This window comes from Salvia splendens, chromosome 9 (genome assembly GCF_004379255.2).
Source record: "Salvia splendens isolate huo1 chromosome 9, SspV2, whole genome shotgun sequence".
Taxonomy (NCBI): Eukaryota; Viridiplantae; Streptophyta; class Magnoliopsida; order Lamiales; family Lamiaceae; genus Salvia; species Salvia splendens.
This window is the reverse complement of record NC_056040.1, coordinates 31,130,462-31,149,693: the sequence shown is the minus strand read 5'-3', so window position 1 is coordinate 31,149,693 and position 19,232 is coordinate 31,130,462. Positions and strand designations below refer to the sequence as shown.

Genomic DNA, 19,232 nt, shown 5'->3' with positions numbered 1-19,232 from the left:
AGTTCGGCCCCAGCCTACAGCTCGGTAAAAGCCAACCAATCAAACTCTGCTCTCAGGTCGGCATCAAGCTCTACTCTCAGATCGGCAAAAGCTGCTCGGCAATAATTCAGCAGTTCGGTCTCAGTATTCGACCGAACTAGGAGATAGTGGACTCATGCAGGATTTCCACCTCCACTACACCCACGATCTATTTAGTGGTGTCAAGCAGTCATTAACTCATGCAGGATAGTGGACCCATGCAAGATCGTCACGATCTCCACGACATCCACTACCTAGTAAATGGTGCTGCATGCCACGATCTTGGTTCAATGTATAAATAGAACTTAGATCAGATAGATTAGTCTCTCTCGCTCTCTAGAGATCAAATATAAAATAGCAAGTCTGTATTGTAAGCTGTAGAAAACAGATCAAGCAATACAACTCTGCCCTCTTTTCTTCCCGTGGACGTAGATTTACCTCAGTAAATCGAACCACGTAAATTCATTGTGTCGTGATCTTTATTCTCTACCAGCATTTACTAACATCAAAAATTCGCGGATTCATCACTGGCGCCGTCTGTGGGAAACAGAGAACCAAATTTGTGATAAAGCGAATTTTTGACCCTTTTTCCACCCCAAAAAAAATGCATACCAGATCACATACTACCCGTAATACCATTCGTGAAAACCATGAGGAAGCTAGTCCAGCCCGCAGATCCGGAAAACAGCCTCGGGAGACATCTACTTCCAGTTTTCACGATGAAGGAACAAGCCGCTCAAAAGGTCCACACACCGAGTCTTCCCAGCAGCCTGATTTGAATGAGGCTGTCAAGCTGTTCTTGGCTGAGAAGCAGGATGAGTTCTTAGCCTTCCTGCAAAAGAGCCAACAGCCGAAGACGAAAACGGTGGATTCTCCTTCCTCATCCAGACATGAAAGTCACTACCGCAGTAGTGCCGTGTCTTCCAGGAAGAAGAATCCTCAACCCCGACATGTTCCTGTTCCTCCTCGGTACCGGAATCACAGGAGATCTCCATCTCCTCCATACCGAAGAGATGTCGGGTTCGCCATGTACGGAGCATTGAAGACTCCGTTCTCGGACGATATCACCCGAACTCCCCTTCCACAGAACTACCGAACTCCGTCGATGACTTATGACGGGTTGGTGGATCCTCATGACTTCCTGGGACGCTATCAGTATAACATGGCGAACCAGGGTCTCAATGAGGTCCATATGTGCAAGCTGTTCCCCGAGCTGCTCATCGGGAACGCCAGAAGGTGGTTCGACAGCCTTCCTCAAGGCAGCATTAGATCCTACCGAGATCTAATGGATGCTTTCCACAGGAGGTTCTTTCAGAAAGCGGAAGCCCGAATTACTTCGGCTCAGCTGCTTTCTATACGTCAAGATCGCGACGAAAAGATCAGCGACTTTTTGACGAGATTCCACAAGGAATGCCTACAAGTAGATGATCTCAATGATCTACTTGTCATTTCAGCATTCCAAAATGGAATCCTGCCCGGAGCTCTCTACAGAAAGCTCGTGGAATGCAGTCCGCAAACAGCTCAAGAGATGTGGGACATTGCGGACCAGTTCTCCCGTGCCGATGAGGCAGACCGTCGAAAACGGTCTTTAGACAGCTCATCTAGAGGAGACGAAAAGAAGCCCGATCATAGCGATCAGAGGTTTCCTCGCCGAACTCCTTTTGAAAGAATTCAAAGGGCACCGGTACAAGGCAGATTGGGACCACGTCTCAATCCTGAGAAGCCGCCCGCTCAGTTCGTACCATTGAACAAGTCAAGAGCGGAAATTTTCGAACTGCATTCCGATATGTTCGAAAAGCCAAGGCGGATGACGAAATCGGCCGCGCGCCGACCTCAGGATCAATATTGCTCCTTCCATCAAGACTACGGTCACGATACCGAGGAGTGCCGACATTTGGCTGCAGGTATTGATGCCCTTGTGAAAGCAGGGACGTTAAAAAAATACCAAAGCAAGCAGCCGAAAAGGAACAAAAAGCAGGGAGGTGCGAACTGCGCTCCTCAGGATCCGAAAAGGCAACGGGATCCCGAAGACGATAACGAGCCGCAATATGATGGAGTAATCCTAACTATTGACGCTCTCCCTGCCGGGAAGACTAAATCGTCTCTGAAGTCATAGAGCAGAAAAAGGCTTTTGACGAGCTCAAAAGTTATTTAGCCGAGCTTCCAATTCTCTCTGCTCCAACAGATGCCGAAGTGATTTTCTTATACTTAGCGGCATCCGATCAAACCATTAGCGCGGTGCTTGTACGAGAAGAAGGCCTAAAGCAGTTTCCCATCTACTTTACAAGCCGAGCATTAAGAGGTCCAGAAACATGGTATCAACCTCTGGAAAAAATTGCTCTGGCATTAGTAAATGCAGCAAGGAGACTGCGGCCATACTTCTATGCTCACAAGGTATGCGTCTTAACCGATCTGCCTCTTCGGCAAGTTTTGACCAAGCCAGAAGCATCAGGCAGAATCGCCAAATGGGCCATAGAGCTGGGAGAACACTCAATCGAGTACCTACCTCGGAAAGCCATCAAGGGACAAGCCTTGGCAGATTTTCTTGCAGAAGCAAAGTTCGATCAAGCAATTCCTGTTATTGCCGAACAGAAGAATTCTGAAAATGCCGAACTAGCACAGCCCTTGGAATCCGAAGTAGAGCCGCCGGACTGCTGGAGCGGATTCGTAGATGGAGCTTCAAACAAGATGGGAAGTGGAGCTGGTATTTTACTTGTCGCTCCCGACGGACACGAGGTAACCTACTCACTTCGGTTCCTATTCCCCACTACTAATAATGAAGCCGAGTACGAAGCCCTCCTGGCCGGACTCCAGTTAGCGCAAAGTCTGCTCGTCAAATCTCTCAAAGTCCATTGTGATTCACAAGTCATAGTAAATCACATGTTGGGTACAAGTGAAGCTCGTGACGAGAGAATGAAGAAGTATTTGGACAAAGCGCAAAGCATCAGCCGAAGTTTCTCCTATTTTCGGATAATCCGCATTCCCAGAGCGGAAAATAGCCGAGCAGATACCTTAAGTAAGTTGGCCTCAGATTCGAGCTCAAAGGCGGAAGAATTAATGCATCGAAGCATTGATGAAGCCGAGGTACATTCAGTATCCAGCTCGCCGAACTGGATGATGCCGATCTTGCAGTATCTGGATCAAGGACAATTGCCCGAGGATAAGAGAGAAGCTCGGAAGATCACGTGCCGAGCACTTCGGTACGAACTTCATGAAGGAGTCCTCTTTAGAAAGTCTTACCTCCAGCCGTTATTGCGGTGCGTAGGACCAGAAGAGACGGACTACATCCTCAGAGAAGTTCATGAAGGATCGTGCGGTAGCCACATCGGAGCCAGAGCTTTAGCTAAAAAAGTTCTGAGATGGGGATATTATTGGCCAACCATGGTACAAGAGGCTGTGCAGCTCGTCAAGAAGTGTACGAAGTGCCAAATTCATGCAAATGTCCCAAGGATGCCGCAGACCGATCTATACACTATGCAAAGCCCTTGGCCTTTCATGCAATGGGGCATAGACATAGTGGGACCACTTCCTCAAGCTCCTCGGCAAATGAAATTCCTTGTCGTTGCCGTGGACTACTTCACGAAGTGGGTGGAGGCTGAACCATTAGCTACGATAACGAGCTCGAAGGCATTGGATTTCGTCTGGAAGAACATAGTGTGCCGATTTGGCATACCCCACATCCTCATCTCGGATAACGGGACTCAGTTCACCGACAAGACGTTCAAGAATTGGTGCCAAGAGCTAAATATTCAACAGCGGTTCACTTCGGTCTCTCATCCACAAGCAAACGGACAAACGGAGGTAACAAATCGTATCCTGGTGAAAGGGTTAAAAGCTCGGTTAGAACAAGCCAAAGGACAATGGGTAGAAAATCTCCCTCAAGTCCTATGGTCCTACCGAACTACACCCACAACCTCCAACGGTGAAACTCCGTACAGTCTTGTGTACGGCACTGAAGCCGTGATTCCGGTGGAGATCGGCATACCCAGTCCCCGAACTCTAAATTTCTCAGCAGAAATGAATGACGACGGACTGAGAGCCGAGCTAGATCTTGCCGAAGAAAGAAGAGAATTGGCATGCATAAAAGCAGCCAAGTACAAGGAGCAAGTAGCCCGGTATTACAACCAAAGGGTGAAGAAGCTGCAATTTCAAGTGGGAGATCTCGTCTTGAGAAACAACGAAGTAAGCCGAGCAGAAAAGCTGGGCAAGCTCGAACCCACATGGGAAGGTCCGTATCGGGTGTCAGAAGTCCTCGGCAAAGGGTCTTACAAATTGGCTCACATGTCAGGAGAACAGGTACCCCGAACATGGCACATTTCCAACCTCAAGAAGTTTCATTTGTAAGAGACAGTCCGGTCAGTCAGTCTTGAGTCCTGTTCGGTCAATGTGCTTTATTTGGTTTGCTTGGTCTTTGTTTGTCTCTGTGCGTTTTGTCTATGTGTTTTGTCTGTCTCTGTGCGAGTCGTCTCTTACAAATGTTACTGAGGTATCTTGTTCTTCGAAGGCTGATCCCCTTCTTAGAACATATACAAGCCAACGATTGTGAGTCAAAGCTTCTGAAGAGGATACAAGACCACAATTCAGCTTAAACAAGCAGTTCGTCTAAAACGAGCTGCAATAAGCCAACGATTGTGAGTCAAAGCTTCTAAAGAGGATACAAGACCACAATTCCGCTTAAGAAACAAGCACTTCGTCTGAAACGAACTGCAATAAGCCAACGATTGTGAAGTCCAAGCTTCTAAAGAGGATACAAGACCACAATTCAGCTTAAGAATCAAGCACTTCGTCTGAAACGAACTGCAACAAAAGTCCGATTCACGCGATAAAACTTGCCTGAATTAGGACAAGGGAAAGTCCGATCCACGCGATAAAACTCGCCGAATTAGGACAAGGGAAAGTCCGATCCCCAAATTAGGACAACGGAAAGTCCGATCCGAGCGATAAAACTCGCCAAATTAGGACACAAACCAAGTCCGGTCAAAGAAGAGTTCACTTCATAAGACCGAGGACAAACATCAACTTACCCCTTGCCTTTATCCAGAATGCCGAAGTGACTCACTTCGCCGAAGTGATTCACTTCGCCCTTCGGGGGGGGTAGTGATGGAGTACGTACTAAACAAGCCCATCAGCCTAAAGCCCAAGAAAGAGTATCAGTTCGGCATGACTAAAGAGTATCAGTCCGGCATGACTAAAGAGTTCAGTTCGGCACAACCAAAGAGTTCGGCCCCAGCCTACAGCTCGGTAAAAGCCAACCAATCAAACTCTGCTCTCAGGTCGGCATCAAGCTCTACTCTCAGATCGGCAAAAGCTGCTCGGCAATAATTCAGCAGTTCGGTCTCAGTATTCGACCGAACTAGGAGATAGTGGACTCATGCAGGATTTCCACCTCCACTACACCCACGATCTATTTAGTGGTGTCAAGCAGTCATTAACTCATGCAGGATAGTGGACCCATGCAAGATCGTCACGATCTCCACGACATCCACTACCTAGTAAATGGTGCTGCATGCCACGATCTTGGTTCAATGTATAAATAGAACTTAGATCAGATAGATTAGTCTCTCTCGCTCTCTAGAGATCAAATATAAAATAGCAAGTCTGTATTGTAAGCTGTAGAAAACAGATCAAGCAATACAACTCTGCCCTCTTTTCTTCCCGTGGACGTAGATTTACCTCAGTAAATCGAACCACGTAAATTCATTGTGTCGTGATCTTTATTCTCTACCAGCATTTACTAACATCAAAAATTCGCGGATTCATCACTACGCATGGACGCTATGCGAGAGGTCCATGCTGACTCATCTCGTAGATCTAAGAATACGTGGAGAAAGATGTGCTGCATGCCGTTAGAGTGGCTTTCCTATGCCTTCAACCAGAAGCCAATCAAAGGCCACCGATGTCTGAAATTGTAGCAATTCTAACTTGCAAGGCTGAACTAGAGACAATGCCTTCAAAGCCGGCCTTTTTGGATAGGAAGAAGAGGAACGACGAGAAGATTTCGTTTCACTCAATATCGGAGCCTTTCCCATCTCCGATAAGGAGTGACTCTCCTTCTTCATGTATGAATAGGTTTATATATTACATTCAAAACATCAAAATTTGTTGTGTTGATAAATAAACTCATGGTGCTTTGATGAATCTAATTCTCTTCTTATGCCGTTGGACCAGATTGAAACCAATTATCATTTTAACAGTATATGTAACATATACTACAAATGAATGTAAGAAATATTTTTAAAATATGTTATCATATCAATTAGTAAACTTTCTTGGCTTCTTCACACAAATTAAATAGCTTACCTTGGTATACATATAAATCAGAAGACAAAATATAAAAACAAAATGATTGGCTACTTATTTATGTATCTGTTCACGTGGGATTGGCCACAGATACTGATATACTGATCAGCTCATCAAAACACTTTATTCAAGATTCAATAACAAAATTCTCTTCTACCAAGGTAAGCTTCTTAATTGATAATTCCTTCTTTACAAATGAAATTAAAATCTGACCAAATTTCTTAAGCCCAACAGCGAGTGAAAGTGATTGGTAAAGGAAAAAAGGTAAGACAAATAAGTGTTTGCCTGCATGAGATAGGGTAGGTGATTTTGCTAGAAACCCCGAACTTATAGTTGATAAAAATTTGCCTTATTTACTCTACTTATAATTATTCTCTGCATTGCAATTTAATGCCATTTCTTATACCAGGCTACTATTCCCATCAACACATAATTAATAACGAATCAAACTAACTCCTAAAAGGGGTAATATTTTCAAAAAAAAAATCTTTATGTTACAAGAAAATGTGTCATACGCTCGAACGTCCGTACATGTATCATGTATAGGTGTGAGTGAGACATCAATTATCTGCATCCTATTAGCCAAAAATAAAAGAAAGAGGACTACAGAAGAAAACTAGATAGATAAGAATACATACATATACAATCTCAAAAAACAAATGATGAATATATCGATACCTGAAAATTTGTCACCTTTTACTTTCACTATTCTTGGTATGGACCATATATTCAACTAACTCATTCTCATTCACATTTTATTATAAAACTAATATACAAAAGTAGGACACACATGCCACCAACTTTTTCAACCCACTTTCTATTATATTTCTTAAAACTCGTGCCGAGTCAAATGGTGACAAATTATAGACGACGGAGGAAGTAATTGTGAACAAATTAGAAAACTTGACCATTTTACTTAATTATAGACTGTATTATGTAATGACAAATCAAAAATCTTTCACACTTAAAATAAAAAGTACTCCCTCCGTCCCGCACTACTCCCTCCGTCCCTCCACTCTTTCGCACCTAAGTGAGGCGCTTCTTTTATCTCTAGAACGAGGGAGGTTGAAGTCGGGAGCAGCCATGAGAATGTGATGATGGATGAGAAGAAGAAGTAGAAGAAGGAGGGAAACCCTCATCGTAAAAAAGTCTGAAAATGAAATTCCTAGATCGAGTATAACAAACATGGATTACAGCATGTTTGAATGTGAGGGGTAGGGGTTTTGAGCAAAAGGAAACAAGAATTTTCAGGTTTTAACAGTGGAGATTTCTGATGATGCATCAACGTACATCTACCATATCAAAAAAACTCTCACCAAACTACATATTAGAAACAACAGGGGCTGCGCTGTATTAGAAACAACAGGGGCTGCTCTGCTAAATAGCCAACAGAGGATCCCCGTCTCTAACTTGACAAACAACCTAGTTATAGGTCTCTCTTTGACTATAAATGTCAAATCACGGAGAATAAGATTGCAAACTGTATATCATATAATGAGAGTCATATACTATCTGGAGACACGGGATATTGATTATAAAAAGTAAGTGGATGAGAAAAATATTTTTTTTAAGTTTGAGTTTAGTGTAAATTTTTAGAGTGAAATCACTATTTGATAACATTTAAACTTAAATGAATTTGAATTTGGTGTAAATAGTTGGAGATGTTCGTTATACAAGATGTCATAATACCTTTGACCTTTGTTTTTTTCTTTTATAAAACATCTTATTTGATTGTCATGAATGCACAGCGTTCTCCAAATCTTACTCTCCAAACCGTATTCCTGTCTTTAGTTATTTTGATCGTTCGCTCAATGTTTCTATAGAAAAGATTAGTATATTTCTTATAAGACAAATTTAATTGCATTGTTTAGTATATATACAAATCTGTTCCATATCCAAAAAAAAGTTGTTGAAATTCCATCTAACATTCACCATAGTTCTATTTGTTGAAATTCCATTTGGGCTATTACAACATGCAAAAATTTACTAAATGAGGACATATTTTTGGTGAAAATATTGTTACCTTCGGGGATTAGATTTTAGTTTTAGATGGAATAATCCTTTTTTTTTTAATTTTCTTCGCATTATGTCGCAATTGTAACTGAAATATATTTAAAAGATGTGGTAAGGGAGAGAATTTTACTGGAAGGGTAGGGACATATGGTTTCGTTTCGGTGAGCCTGTGGTAGTCGGTTGTGGAGGATTTATTTAATTAATTTACGGCTGATATTGACCGGCTTAGTAGGATTATGAGCGCCCCAATCAGTGCAATGAGATGTGTCTATTTATCTATCTCTTGATTCAGAATGGGAGCTGACGATTGTCGAATTTAGAGATGACGACATGTAACTTATTGCAAGGAAGATATCCGGTCCCAGTGTTGTTGGAAATTTTTTGCAAGCATGGTGTAGATAGTGCAAAGCTTCTCAATGTTCTTATTGTCGGCCAATTCGAACCAATTTTTGGCTGTGTTTAGGTTTTGAAGGGGATGTTGATTGTGTAATGGTACCCAATTAATATTTATGCATTTAGATTAACATGTTTTGGAATATTGGGTATTAAGTATTGATTCCATTAATGTATTTAATATCATCTGATCCAAAGTTGTCATTTAAATTTCAACGGCGTATGCAATTACCATTAACAAAAGTCAAAATCGATTGCTTCCTCATGTTGGATTATTTTTAAAATACTTATCTTTATCATTAAATATTTAGTTGGATTATTTTTAAAATACTTATCTTTATCATTAAATATTTACGTATCATGAATCAGGAGCCATCAAAATTTGAAGATTTAGTTTGTAATAATAATAATATTGGTAGCACTTGTGATTGTAGTGTTAATATTGTTTATAAAGAAAATTTTCAAAACTTATGAATTATTCTTTCGTTGTTATCATGTGAAGTAATATTCTTATTCATGTAATATTGATACGCTCGGATTTTACACTGTTTTAAAGCCTTTATTTGGTCCGTTTTGAGTGTCAAAGTTACATTATTTGCATATTTTGACGTGTTTTGTGAGAAATGTGCAAAATAGAAAAGATAGCAAAAAGTCGAAGTTGGAAATATGGAGTTATCGAGCCAGCCAATTGTCCGTTGCATCTTAGCCGGCAACCTCTGGCCGCCATCGACCGCTGCCCCTGGGGCGGCCCACTTCAGAAAATAGAGCTGAAAATAAGAAGAACACGCACAACGACCGCTGGAGAGTGCGCAGAGACCACCGAGTAGCTACGAAATAATTGCCACCGACTGCTGAAACAAATGCAGCGACCGCTGATCGAGATATAGAAGTTACTGATTGATTGCCAGCGAGTGCTGAACAAAGTGTAACGGCCCGCTAGAAAAATGCGGCACACAGAAATTGCCCTATTTTCTCTCCAAGCCTTACCGTATTATGACACACGACTTATAGGCTACAAAGACCCCTAAAGGCTTCATCAAATGAACCTTTTGCTGCATATTTCCAAAGCATAAAACTTGAGTGTTTTCTACTGTTTATCATTGCTTAAGGAGTTTGAAGAGTGGATTCAAGAGAAGATCAAAACTACAAGATTCAACCTTCGGGTTCTATTGTTATAATTCTTATGTTTTCTATGGTTTTCCTACAAACTATGTGTTTAGATTATTTCATCATGTGTAACTAAACTCATAGAATTCTTGGGATGTGTTAGTAACGACTTTGGTTTATACAATTCCCAATTATTTAATATCCGTTTTGTTCATTACTTTGCTTCTATTCTAAGTGTTGGATAATGCTTCATGCTTGAGTGACACATTTTATGATGATTTATTGACGTGCAACATAATCGGGAGACGAGGTTTGAGACAAACACTGATTTTGCATGTTTTTAAGACCTAGATTTAGTTCGTTTTGAATGTCAATCATGCAAATTAAGTTCATAAATTGCATATCTTATACGTTTTGCTATTTTGACATGTTTGTTGAGAAATGATAGAAAAAAGACTGAAAAAGGTGCAAAAAGGCCAAGGTGCAGCAGCCTCAGTTCAAGCCAAGTTTCCCGGCAGTTTTGGAGTCCAATCAGTGATAAATGCATACCATTCTCTTCCACTTCGAAAGATCTTCACATGGATACCTCGAACGTCCGATCGACTCACGATGCTTGGGTGGATCATCCCCTTTCCCCCACATCTCCTCAAAACACCGATTGATATGTTCCTGCTCCAACTGATTGTGAACAGCAGCCTTGCCGATGCTATTGATCACGGCGAGAAGTTTGTCTATGCGTTGATCCAGTGCCTGGATCGTGGGATCCGAAGACGAAGGGAAAAATAATATGTCGTGAAGTTGTGATTGTCTTGGTGAGATTTTGACGGCAAAAACTAAAGTTTTCAAGAGGGAAACCTAGAAAGAACAAGAAAGGAAAAATAATATGTGTGAATATTAGATTTCTTATTGATTGTGATGGAGATCTATATATACACTTCAACCTAGACCTAGACAGTTCACTCTTCCTAAACATCGGGAAAGAACCGCAAAGAAAATCAGATGTCGGACCTTATAGCTTCGGCCCTGACTCAATAAAATAACATTATTGAAAGTAATTAAGTTCAAAATAAAAGGAAACAAATAATAAACTACCAAAATAAGCTAAGCAGAGTTTTGAAGATTTCTGGATCTGCGATCATGACTTCAAACATAATCCTCCAAGTGCTTCGGCTTTTGCCTCCACTTTCTGGTTCTATGTGCTATCGGCTCGTCAGCCTCCGGCTGCGAGGCGACGTCGCTGCTATCCTCCAACATCTCCCCTTCTTGGTTGTCCTGTTGCGACAGTTCCGACGTACTCGTATCAACATCTTTATCTAAATTCATGTGGCAAAATAGAAACCTCTCAATTAGGCCAGGATGGAGGGAGTACTTAATTTTGCATATATTTTTTTAAAATTAACTCTAAATATATGTTAATCCCTTCGTCCCATAAAAATATGCACTCTTTCTTTTTTTATTTGTCCTACAAGAATATGATTTTCTAATTTTTGAAATTCTTTTCTCTCTAATGAAGTGAGACCCATTTTCACTAACAATACTTTCTACTTTTTCTCTCTACATTTTTCTTATTTTACCAATTATATATTAAACTTGTGTCCAAATTCAAAGTGCATATTCTTATGGGATGAAGATAGTATAATATATTTGCACTTATTATTTTGATAACGAATTTAGACAATTTTTTCCAGTCTGTGACAACTTTCTTATCTTTCCTTTTCATATTTATCGACTTATGATAATATTAATAATAAATTTTATTAAATGGAAGCCTGGAATACTTTAATGATAATAATTTCAGTGATATGACGATATATACTGGACTTAAAAGAAGTGCTATATGCAAATACAATTGTCATGTGACAAGACTTTTTGGTTTAAGGTTGTCTGCATCTTATTATGCATTTCTGTAATTTCTCAAATATGTATATTAAGATGACTTAGCAATTCGAACCGTGTATTATTTTCAAAATACTATCAAACAATCTAGATGGTTGATTTTATTAAAGATATTTCAGATCTACTCTCTAAGTCTCAAAAAAAGATTGAATTTCATTCATCTCCAAAATAAAGAAATCGATAATTTTGTCGTTACTATATTCTGTAATAATGAAGAGCGGCCCCTCTCCCTTGAATACAGGCTCATAAAATTAAAGAATAATAGTAGTAGAAGATACTTCCAATTCCAAACGGTCTCTCAATCTCCAAATCTGCAGATACGAAGATTCGATCTCATTGTTGATATTCATCTGTGAAATGAAATGTATATTTTCTTCAGTCTAGTAGAGTGAGTGAGTGAGTGAAGTTACCCATATACACAATCACCCCCTTTTCTAGGAAATGCACAACAATTAGCGGCCGCAGTGGAAAGATGTTGGGATTTTTGCTCAGGAAAGATGTCAGGAAGATTCTCAAGCGCAAGGATAGTGACGCCGGTGAAAAAGGTGTGTGTGCTGTGAACTTACTCTTCATCTGTGGAGTGTAATTGCGAATGCTATTATAGTCTTCGGAAGTAATGCGAGTTTGATTTGATTATCTCCTAATTAGTTGCCAAGCTTGGATTTTTAATATTTCAATTGACGGAATGTCTGAACATCACAGCACAAATGCTTCTTATATTCTAATTTATTTATAAAGAGCCATGGAATTTCAAATTAATTGCAATAGGATTGGTGTTGATGAGCAAAGAGCTGAAATCATATCATTCCCGCAGATTTTGATCTGAAAACTGGATTGAAGAAATACCGAATTTATTAGTTAGTTTTCGAGAAATCAAATTCACTTTAGCTCTGCTTTATCTCGGGGGAACTAATTCCACATTTTACATCTGAAAATGTTAGTATTCAAGGGCTCTGATCAGAAATTTGATTTGAGCTTGCAGTGGGACTCTTGTGCAGGCTGTTTGACTTGGTGGTTTTTTGTAATATACAAAAAAAAATTCTGACTCCAATATGAAGAAAGTCTAATTCTTTATTTTGGTTCAGCTTCTATATATCTTTACTATTAGAGACAAAAATCGACTAATTGAGAAATCTCCTCCTAAAGTACAAAAACTTAAAAGTTGAAGAAGTTAGGAAAACCCATCTGTGTAAGAATGTTTCATACTTTATTTTTTGTTTATGTGATAGTTGATACTGTTAAGGCGAGTGTTTAGCTCGTTATGTTTGAGTTGGCTTCGGTGAAATGGTAAAGGTTCTGCGGTTCTCTTGTTGAAGAGGATAAGAGCGTCTACAGCCACTTGGCCTAAGCCTAATGACCAAATTCTTGAAATTGGAATCTTGATAGGCTTAAGAATTTTAAATTCTCTAGTAATTGTAATGTAAACATTTGTCTTCGCATAGCAGATACGTAAATATATATATATATATATAAACTTTAATTTTCATTTTTCATTGTATCTTGCTTGTTTCTTACCAAGATACGTGGTTCTCATTAACTTATTATAGATTTTCTTATATGTTTGTCATGTATTCTTTTAGGTAGAGCACTGGAGGAATTACGAGCATCTATGTTTAGCAGATTCCGGTCAGTCAGTGGGTCCAAGCGGCAACAGCAATCTCTATGGGCGCCCACTATTGCCCTGACATTCAATTTTTTGGTTTCTGTTAGTATTATCTTGATGAACAAACTGGTAAAAACACTAGCCTCTCTTGCTACTCCTCTAGCAGTATCAGTATCAGGTCTTTAATAATTTAAGCTTCAATTTGTTTATTATTTCAGGTACTCGTCAACACTGGGTTTAATTATCCTATATTCTTGACTTTTATTCACTATGTCTGTAGTTGGTTGATAATGGCAATTCTAAAAGCTCTTTCGATTCTCTCACTATCCCCTCCTTCAAAGTCAGTAAAATATTCTACTTTGATGTCTCTTGGTATAGTTATGTCGTTATCCACTGGTCTTGCAAATGTTAGCTTGAAATATAACAGGTGAGATAATACTGTCCCAGTTACTTTTGTCTTGTCCACAGCATAGTTATATTTGGTTGTAAAGTTCTACTGACGTATTTTTCCAGTGTTGGATTTTATCAGATGGCTAAGATTGCAGTGACGCCGGCTATTGTTCTGGCTGAGTTTATCTTGTTCAGGAAAAGAATTTCTAGGAAAAAGGTGACTCTCTATCAGCCAATATATTGTCTCATAATTTGATTTAGGGGATGTTATCCAGCTTCCCCTCACTAATTAAGCTGTCGTATTGTCTTCTAAAAGCAGAACTTGCTTCTACATTATCTATTTGGGCCTATTGTTGGGTACATATAAATTCTTCTCATCTTATTATTACCAAAACGACTGTACTTATAGATTCATTTTGTTTTGTTTTTTTTTGTTTCTAGGTTCTTGCACTTACTATAGTATCAGTTGGTGTTGCTGTAGCTACGGTAACCGATCTTCAGTTTCATTTTTTCGGTGCTTGCATAGCCTTAGCATGGATTGTACCAAGTGCAGTAAATAAAATATTATGGTCTAATCTTCAACAACAAGATAACTGGAACGCCCTGGCGTAAGTCATGCGTTCAATTTCAACTAACTATTCATTATCACAAAGATTAGTGATTAATATTTTCTTTCGCGCCTGCCCTTCTGACAGGCTAATGTGGAAGACAACGCCTATTACTTTGTTCTTCCTGGTGATGTTAATGCCGTCACTTGACCCTCCAGGTGTGCTGTCGTTCAATTGGAACCGCTATAACTGTGCCACCATTGGTGGTTCTGCTATTCTTGGTTTCTTGCTTCAGTGGTCCGGTGCTCTAGCTCTTGGGTAAGTATCTTGCTTTATCTCCACTCCTGCTTCTTTATTTCTTTTGCAGCTTCGTAGTTCAGCACCACACTTCGTTCTATAGCTTGTGCTGATAGCAAAATCGTTGCGTTTCGACTTATAAATATATTTCCATTGGAATCGATCAATTCTCTTCTCTAGCGATAGGATGTTATAAAATTGCCAAAGATGCAGTAGTAGCATTTCTTAACAGTCGAGGGAAACCATGTTTCTGAAGCTAGTCTTCGTTTTGTAATAGGGCGACTTCTGCAACCACGCATGCGGTTCTTGGGCAGTTCAAGACGTGTGTGATTCTATTGGGCGGCTTTGTTCTCTTTGGTTCTAATCCTGGATCGACGAGCATCTGTGGAGCCGCAACTGCTCTCATTGGCATGTCCTTGTACACGTATCTCAACTTGAAGTCGCGACAGCAATCCACATTGCCATTGTCAAAATCTAAGCTAAGCAAAGAGAGCAGTGACATCCATCATGAATTGGTGGAGAACTCTAATCTGCAGCTGGTAGAGCAGAGACCATAACTCGTCCGTGGATTTGCCTCATTATAACTCTTCCTTTCGACTTCCAATTTTATGTCGCGTTCTTACTCCCGTGGCCCTGTCATTTCGTGGAGCTACACCGTTCATGAATCTGATGATTGCCAGTCTCTTGTATTTGTAAGATTGCTTCAGCTGATCTCTGTATATTGCTTGCAGTTTTGAAGTCCTCTATTAAGAAACCTTAACTATGTAATGGCTCCTCCCTCCTTGTTCTTGTCCTTTTTTTTCTTAATATTTATTTATTGTTTATGTAATAGATAAACATAAATATATCTAGATGTTCCTGTCATATCATTAAACACGCTCAGTCTGAATGATACTATTTTCATTTTTTCTTTAATTCATGTGCGATTTTGATTTACATGAAATATATTTTTTTTCTTTAAAAATATAAAAACGCATAACGCGTAGTTTAGTAAAACGCATGACACTCATGCGTTTCATTAACGAACGACGCATGAGGATCATGCGTCGCTCACAAACTGGGATGCTAAAAAAACGCAGTATTAAGATGGAATGACTAATGTGTCCTAGAACACAAAAAGAATTAACCCGTATAGTGGATTGTATAATGCGTATACAAATACTTCCTTCGTCCCACTATGAACGAGGCGTTACTTTTTGCACTCATTTTAAAAAAAGTTATACTCCTACTATCCCAAGGTAGTTGAGTGGTTTCTTTTTTGCGTCCGATATGCAAAATTGATTGTAAATAATTAATGTGAAGAGAGAGCAAAGTAAGAGAGAGAATAATATAGAGAAGACTCCACTTTAACTATATATTATTACCATTTTTGCAAAACGGGTGCAAAAAAAGAAACGAATTAACTACCTTGAAACGAAGGGAGTATAAAATAGTTAGAGTAGAGAAAATGTAAAAGTAAGAGAGAGAATAATGTAGAGAAGAGTCTTAACTATATTATTGTCTCTCTTACTGTGACATTCCAAATCCGCAACATGCATCATTTTCCATGATTACGTATTATATTTGCATCATTTTATACAGTAACTATACCAAATAGTTTTTCTAATTGTAAATTGAATTATTAATTTTGAATTTTGATTTTATTTACTATAAATAGTTACGTCAGATAGAGTTGGGTGTGACAGTTTAAGTGGTATCAGAGCGGGGATAGAATCCCGCTGGGACATATCATTCATGCATATCATATGATAAGTTTTGGTTATAAGTTGCATTGCATTTGAATTATCAAGAACATGGATATTCATGAACATGTGTCACCAAGGAGAGAAGGGTCAGCCGCATGCATCGTTCATTAACTGTAGAAGCATCTCGTATATGTGTTGCATCATCTGGGGATAATCAGCATAGACCTAGGTTGGTTGAACAGGAAGTACAAGGGCCAATAATGAAGCAAAGAGGTAGAAACTATAAGAACTCCGAAAAATGGGAGCTGTTGACTTTTATGGGACCATTGATCCAGCTGAGGCTGAGATATGGCTGAAGAGAGCAGAGCGTGTGTTTAATCAGATGGTTTGTATTCTAGAAGAACGTTTTGATTATGCAATGTCTCCTTCAAGGTGATGCTTACAATTGGTGGGAGACAGTCCCACACGCTATGATACAACCTCCAGTACTCAGTTGGGATGACTTTCTTAGAGAATTCAGTGACAAATATATGCCAATGGTTTATCGTGATGAGAAGCAAAAGGAGTTTTTGTCCCTTAAGCAGGGAGCTATGTCTGTTGCTGACTATGAAGTGAAATTTACTCAGCTTTCTCGATATGCAATTGCATTGTTGCCTACAGAACAAGATAAGAGCAGACGTTTTGAAGAGGGACTGATATACGAGATAAGGAGCAAGATCACACCTTCAGATCTTCATTCATAGAGTGATATGCGTGCAGCGGCTATTCGAGCTGAGAGACTGGTGAAAGAAAGACATGTTTATCTTCAGAGACAGAAGAGAGGACCGCCACAGTATGGCAGTGAGTCGAGTCCCAGATTTCCAAGACGACAAGTCTCTTTTTCTACAACATCTAGTTTCAGTAGAGGAGGTCCATCTACTCAGAGAGGTGGACGTGCACTATCTTTTAATGCTAAGCTGACAACATATACACGATCCTTGTGTGTGCACTGTGGACGACCACATGTGGGGGAGTGTCGAGCTATTGTGGGAAGTTGTTTTTACTGTTGGCAGCAAGGGCATTATTATAAGGAGTGCTCCTCACAACTTGATTGGATGTCCAGTGGTAGAGCAATGATGCAACCTACAATACAAAATCTTCAACCTGCAGCATCGAATACTAGTTTTGGTCGAGGTCGTGGTAGAGGACACACTATGAATGCTCCTATGGGTAGAGGACGAGGACATTCAGAGGCACAAGGATCTACACTCTAGGGACAAGCTCGTGTGTTTTCTATAAGCCAAGACGAGGCATCAAGAGCACCAGATGTCATTACCGGTAAACTTTACTTATTTGACACTATGATATATACATTGATAGATCTGGGATCTACCCATTCATTTATATCACCTGTCATAGCATCGCATATGCATAAAGAATCTGAACCTCTAGAACATAGCTTAGGTGTACACACACCTTTGGGTGAAGTTATTTCAGTGTATACAATTTATCTAGATTGTGTAGTACGAGTTAATTCAGTAGACCTGCCAGCAGACTTGATTCACTTATTCATACGTGAGTTTGATATCATCCTGGGTATGGATTGGTAGTCACGCCACCGAGCTAAAGTAGATTGTTATGCTAAAGAAGTAGTGATAGAATCGGCAGGGCGAGATCGAGTGATATTCTATGGTAATCGACAAATTGTTCCAACTTGTCTCATATCAGATGCATCGGCTTTTCGATTGATACGAGGTGGATGTGAGGCATACCTAGCCCATGTTGTAGAGTGTGCTACAGTTCCTGATAAAGTAAAAGACATTCCTGTCGTTAAAGATTTTCTTGATGTTTTTCTTGAAGATTTACCAGGATTGCCACCTGATAGAGAGACAGTTTGCTATTGAGTTACTACAGGGTAACGCATCTATTTCGATTCCTCCTTATCGAATGTCTCTATTGGAATTGCAAGAGTTGAAGAAACAGTTACAAGAGTTGTTAGAGAAGGGATTTGTACGCCCTAGTGTTTCACCTTGGGGAGCACCAGTATTGTTTGTAAAGAAGAAAGATGGCATACTGTGACTTTGTATAGACTTTCGAAAATTGAATCAAGTCACGGTGAAGAATAAATACCCATTACCGAGAGTAGAAGACTTGTTTGATCAACTTCAGGGTGCACAAGTGTTTTCAAAAATAGATCTTCGATGGGGATACCATCAGTTGAAGATAGCTAAAGAAGATATTCCAAAGACAGCTTTTTAGACACGATATGGTCATTATGAATATTTGGTTATGCCTTTCGGACTAACAAATGCACCTGCATCTTTTATGGTACTGATGAACGAAGTATTTCAACCATTTCTAGATCAGTTTGTGATTGGTTTTATTGATGACATATTTGTCTACTCGTGAACTACGAAGGATCACGTCACCCACTTGCAATCAGTGTTACAAGTTCTGCGAGACAAACAATTGTATGCAAAGTTGAGTAAATGTGTGTTTTGGCTAGATCATGTGGTATTGTTGGGACACGTTGTGTCAGGTCGAGGAATAGAAGTGGATCCTCAGAAGGTCGAAGCAGTTATCAACTTGAAAGTTCCTAGGTATGGCGGGATATTATAGACGTTTTGTGGAAGGATTCTCGATTATTGCTGGACCAATGACAAAGTTGTTACGAAAGAATGCTCCTTTCATATGGAGTGAAGAATGTCAGAAAAGTTTTGATGAGTTGAAGCATCGATCGACTACAACACCTATATTGACTATTCCCACAGGTAGATGAGGATTTGTCGTTTATAGTGATGCGTCTCAACAGCGACTTGGATGCGTTTTAATGCAAAATGGAAAGGTCATTGCTTATGCCTCACGACAACTACGAGTACATGAAGTTTCTTATCCAGTTCATGATTTAGAGTTGGCTGCTGTTGTTTTTGCTTTGAAGATTTGGCGCCATTACCTGTATGGAGAAACGTTTCAAATTCCGACCGATCATAAGAGTCTAAAATA

General features: G+C 39.7%; 1 protein-coding gene across 1 annotated transcript; it reads left to right on the top strand.

The window, feature by feature from the left end:
• Positions 1 to 11,891: 11,891 nt before the first annotated feature.
• On the top strand, positions 11,892 to 15,480 carry LOC121746599 (nucleotide-sugar uncharacterized transporter 1-like). The gene is made up of 7 exons (XM_042140490.1): positions 11,892 to 12,272; positions 13,308 to 13,459; positions 13,549 to 13,757; positions 13,844 to 13,937; positions 14,162 to 14,328; positions 14,416 to 14,586; positions 14,843 to 15,480. Exons 1-7 carry the CDS (start codon positions 12,200 to 12,202, stop codon positions 15,120 to 15,122), a joined length of 1,146 nt encoding a protein of 381 aa, XP_041996424.1. The 5' UTR covers positions 11,892 to 12,199; the 3' UTR covers positions 15,123 to 15,480.
• The last annotated feature ends 3,752 nt before the right edge of the window (positions 15,481 to 19,232 follow it).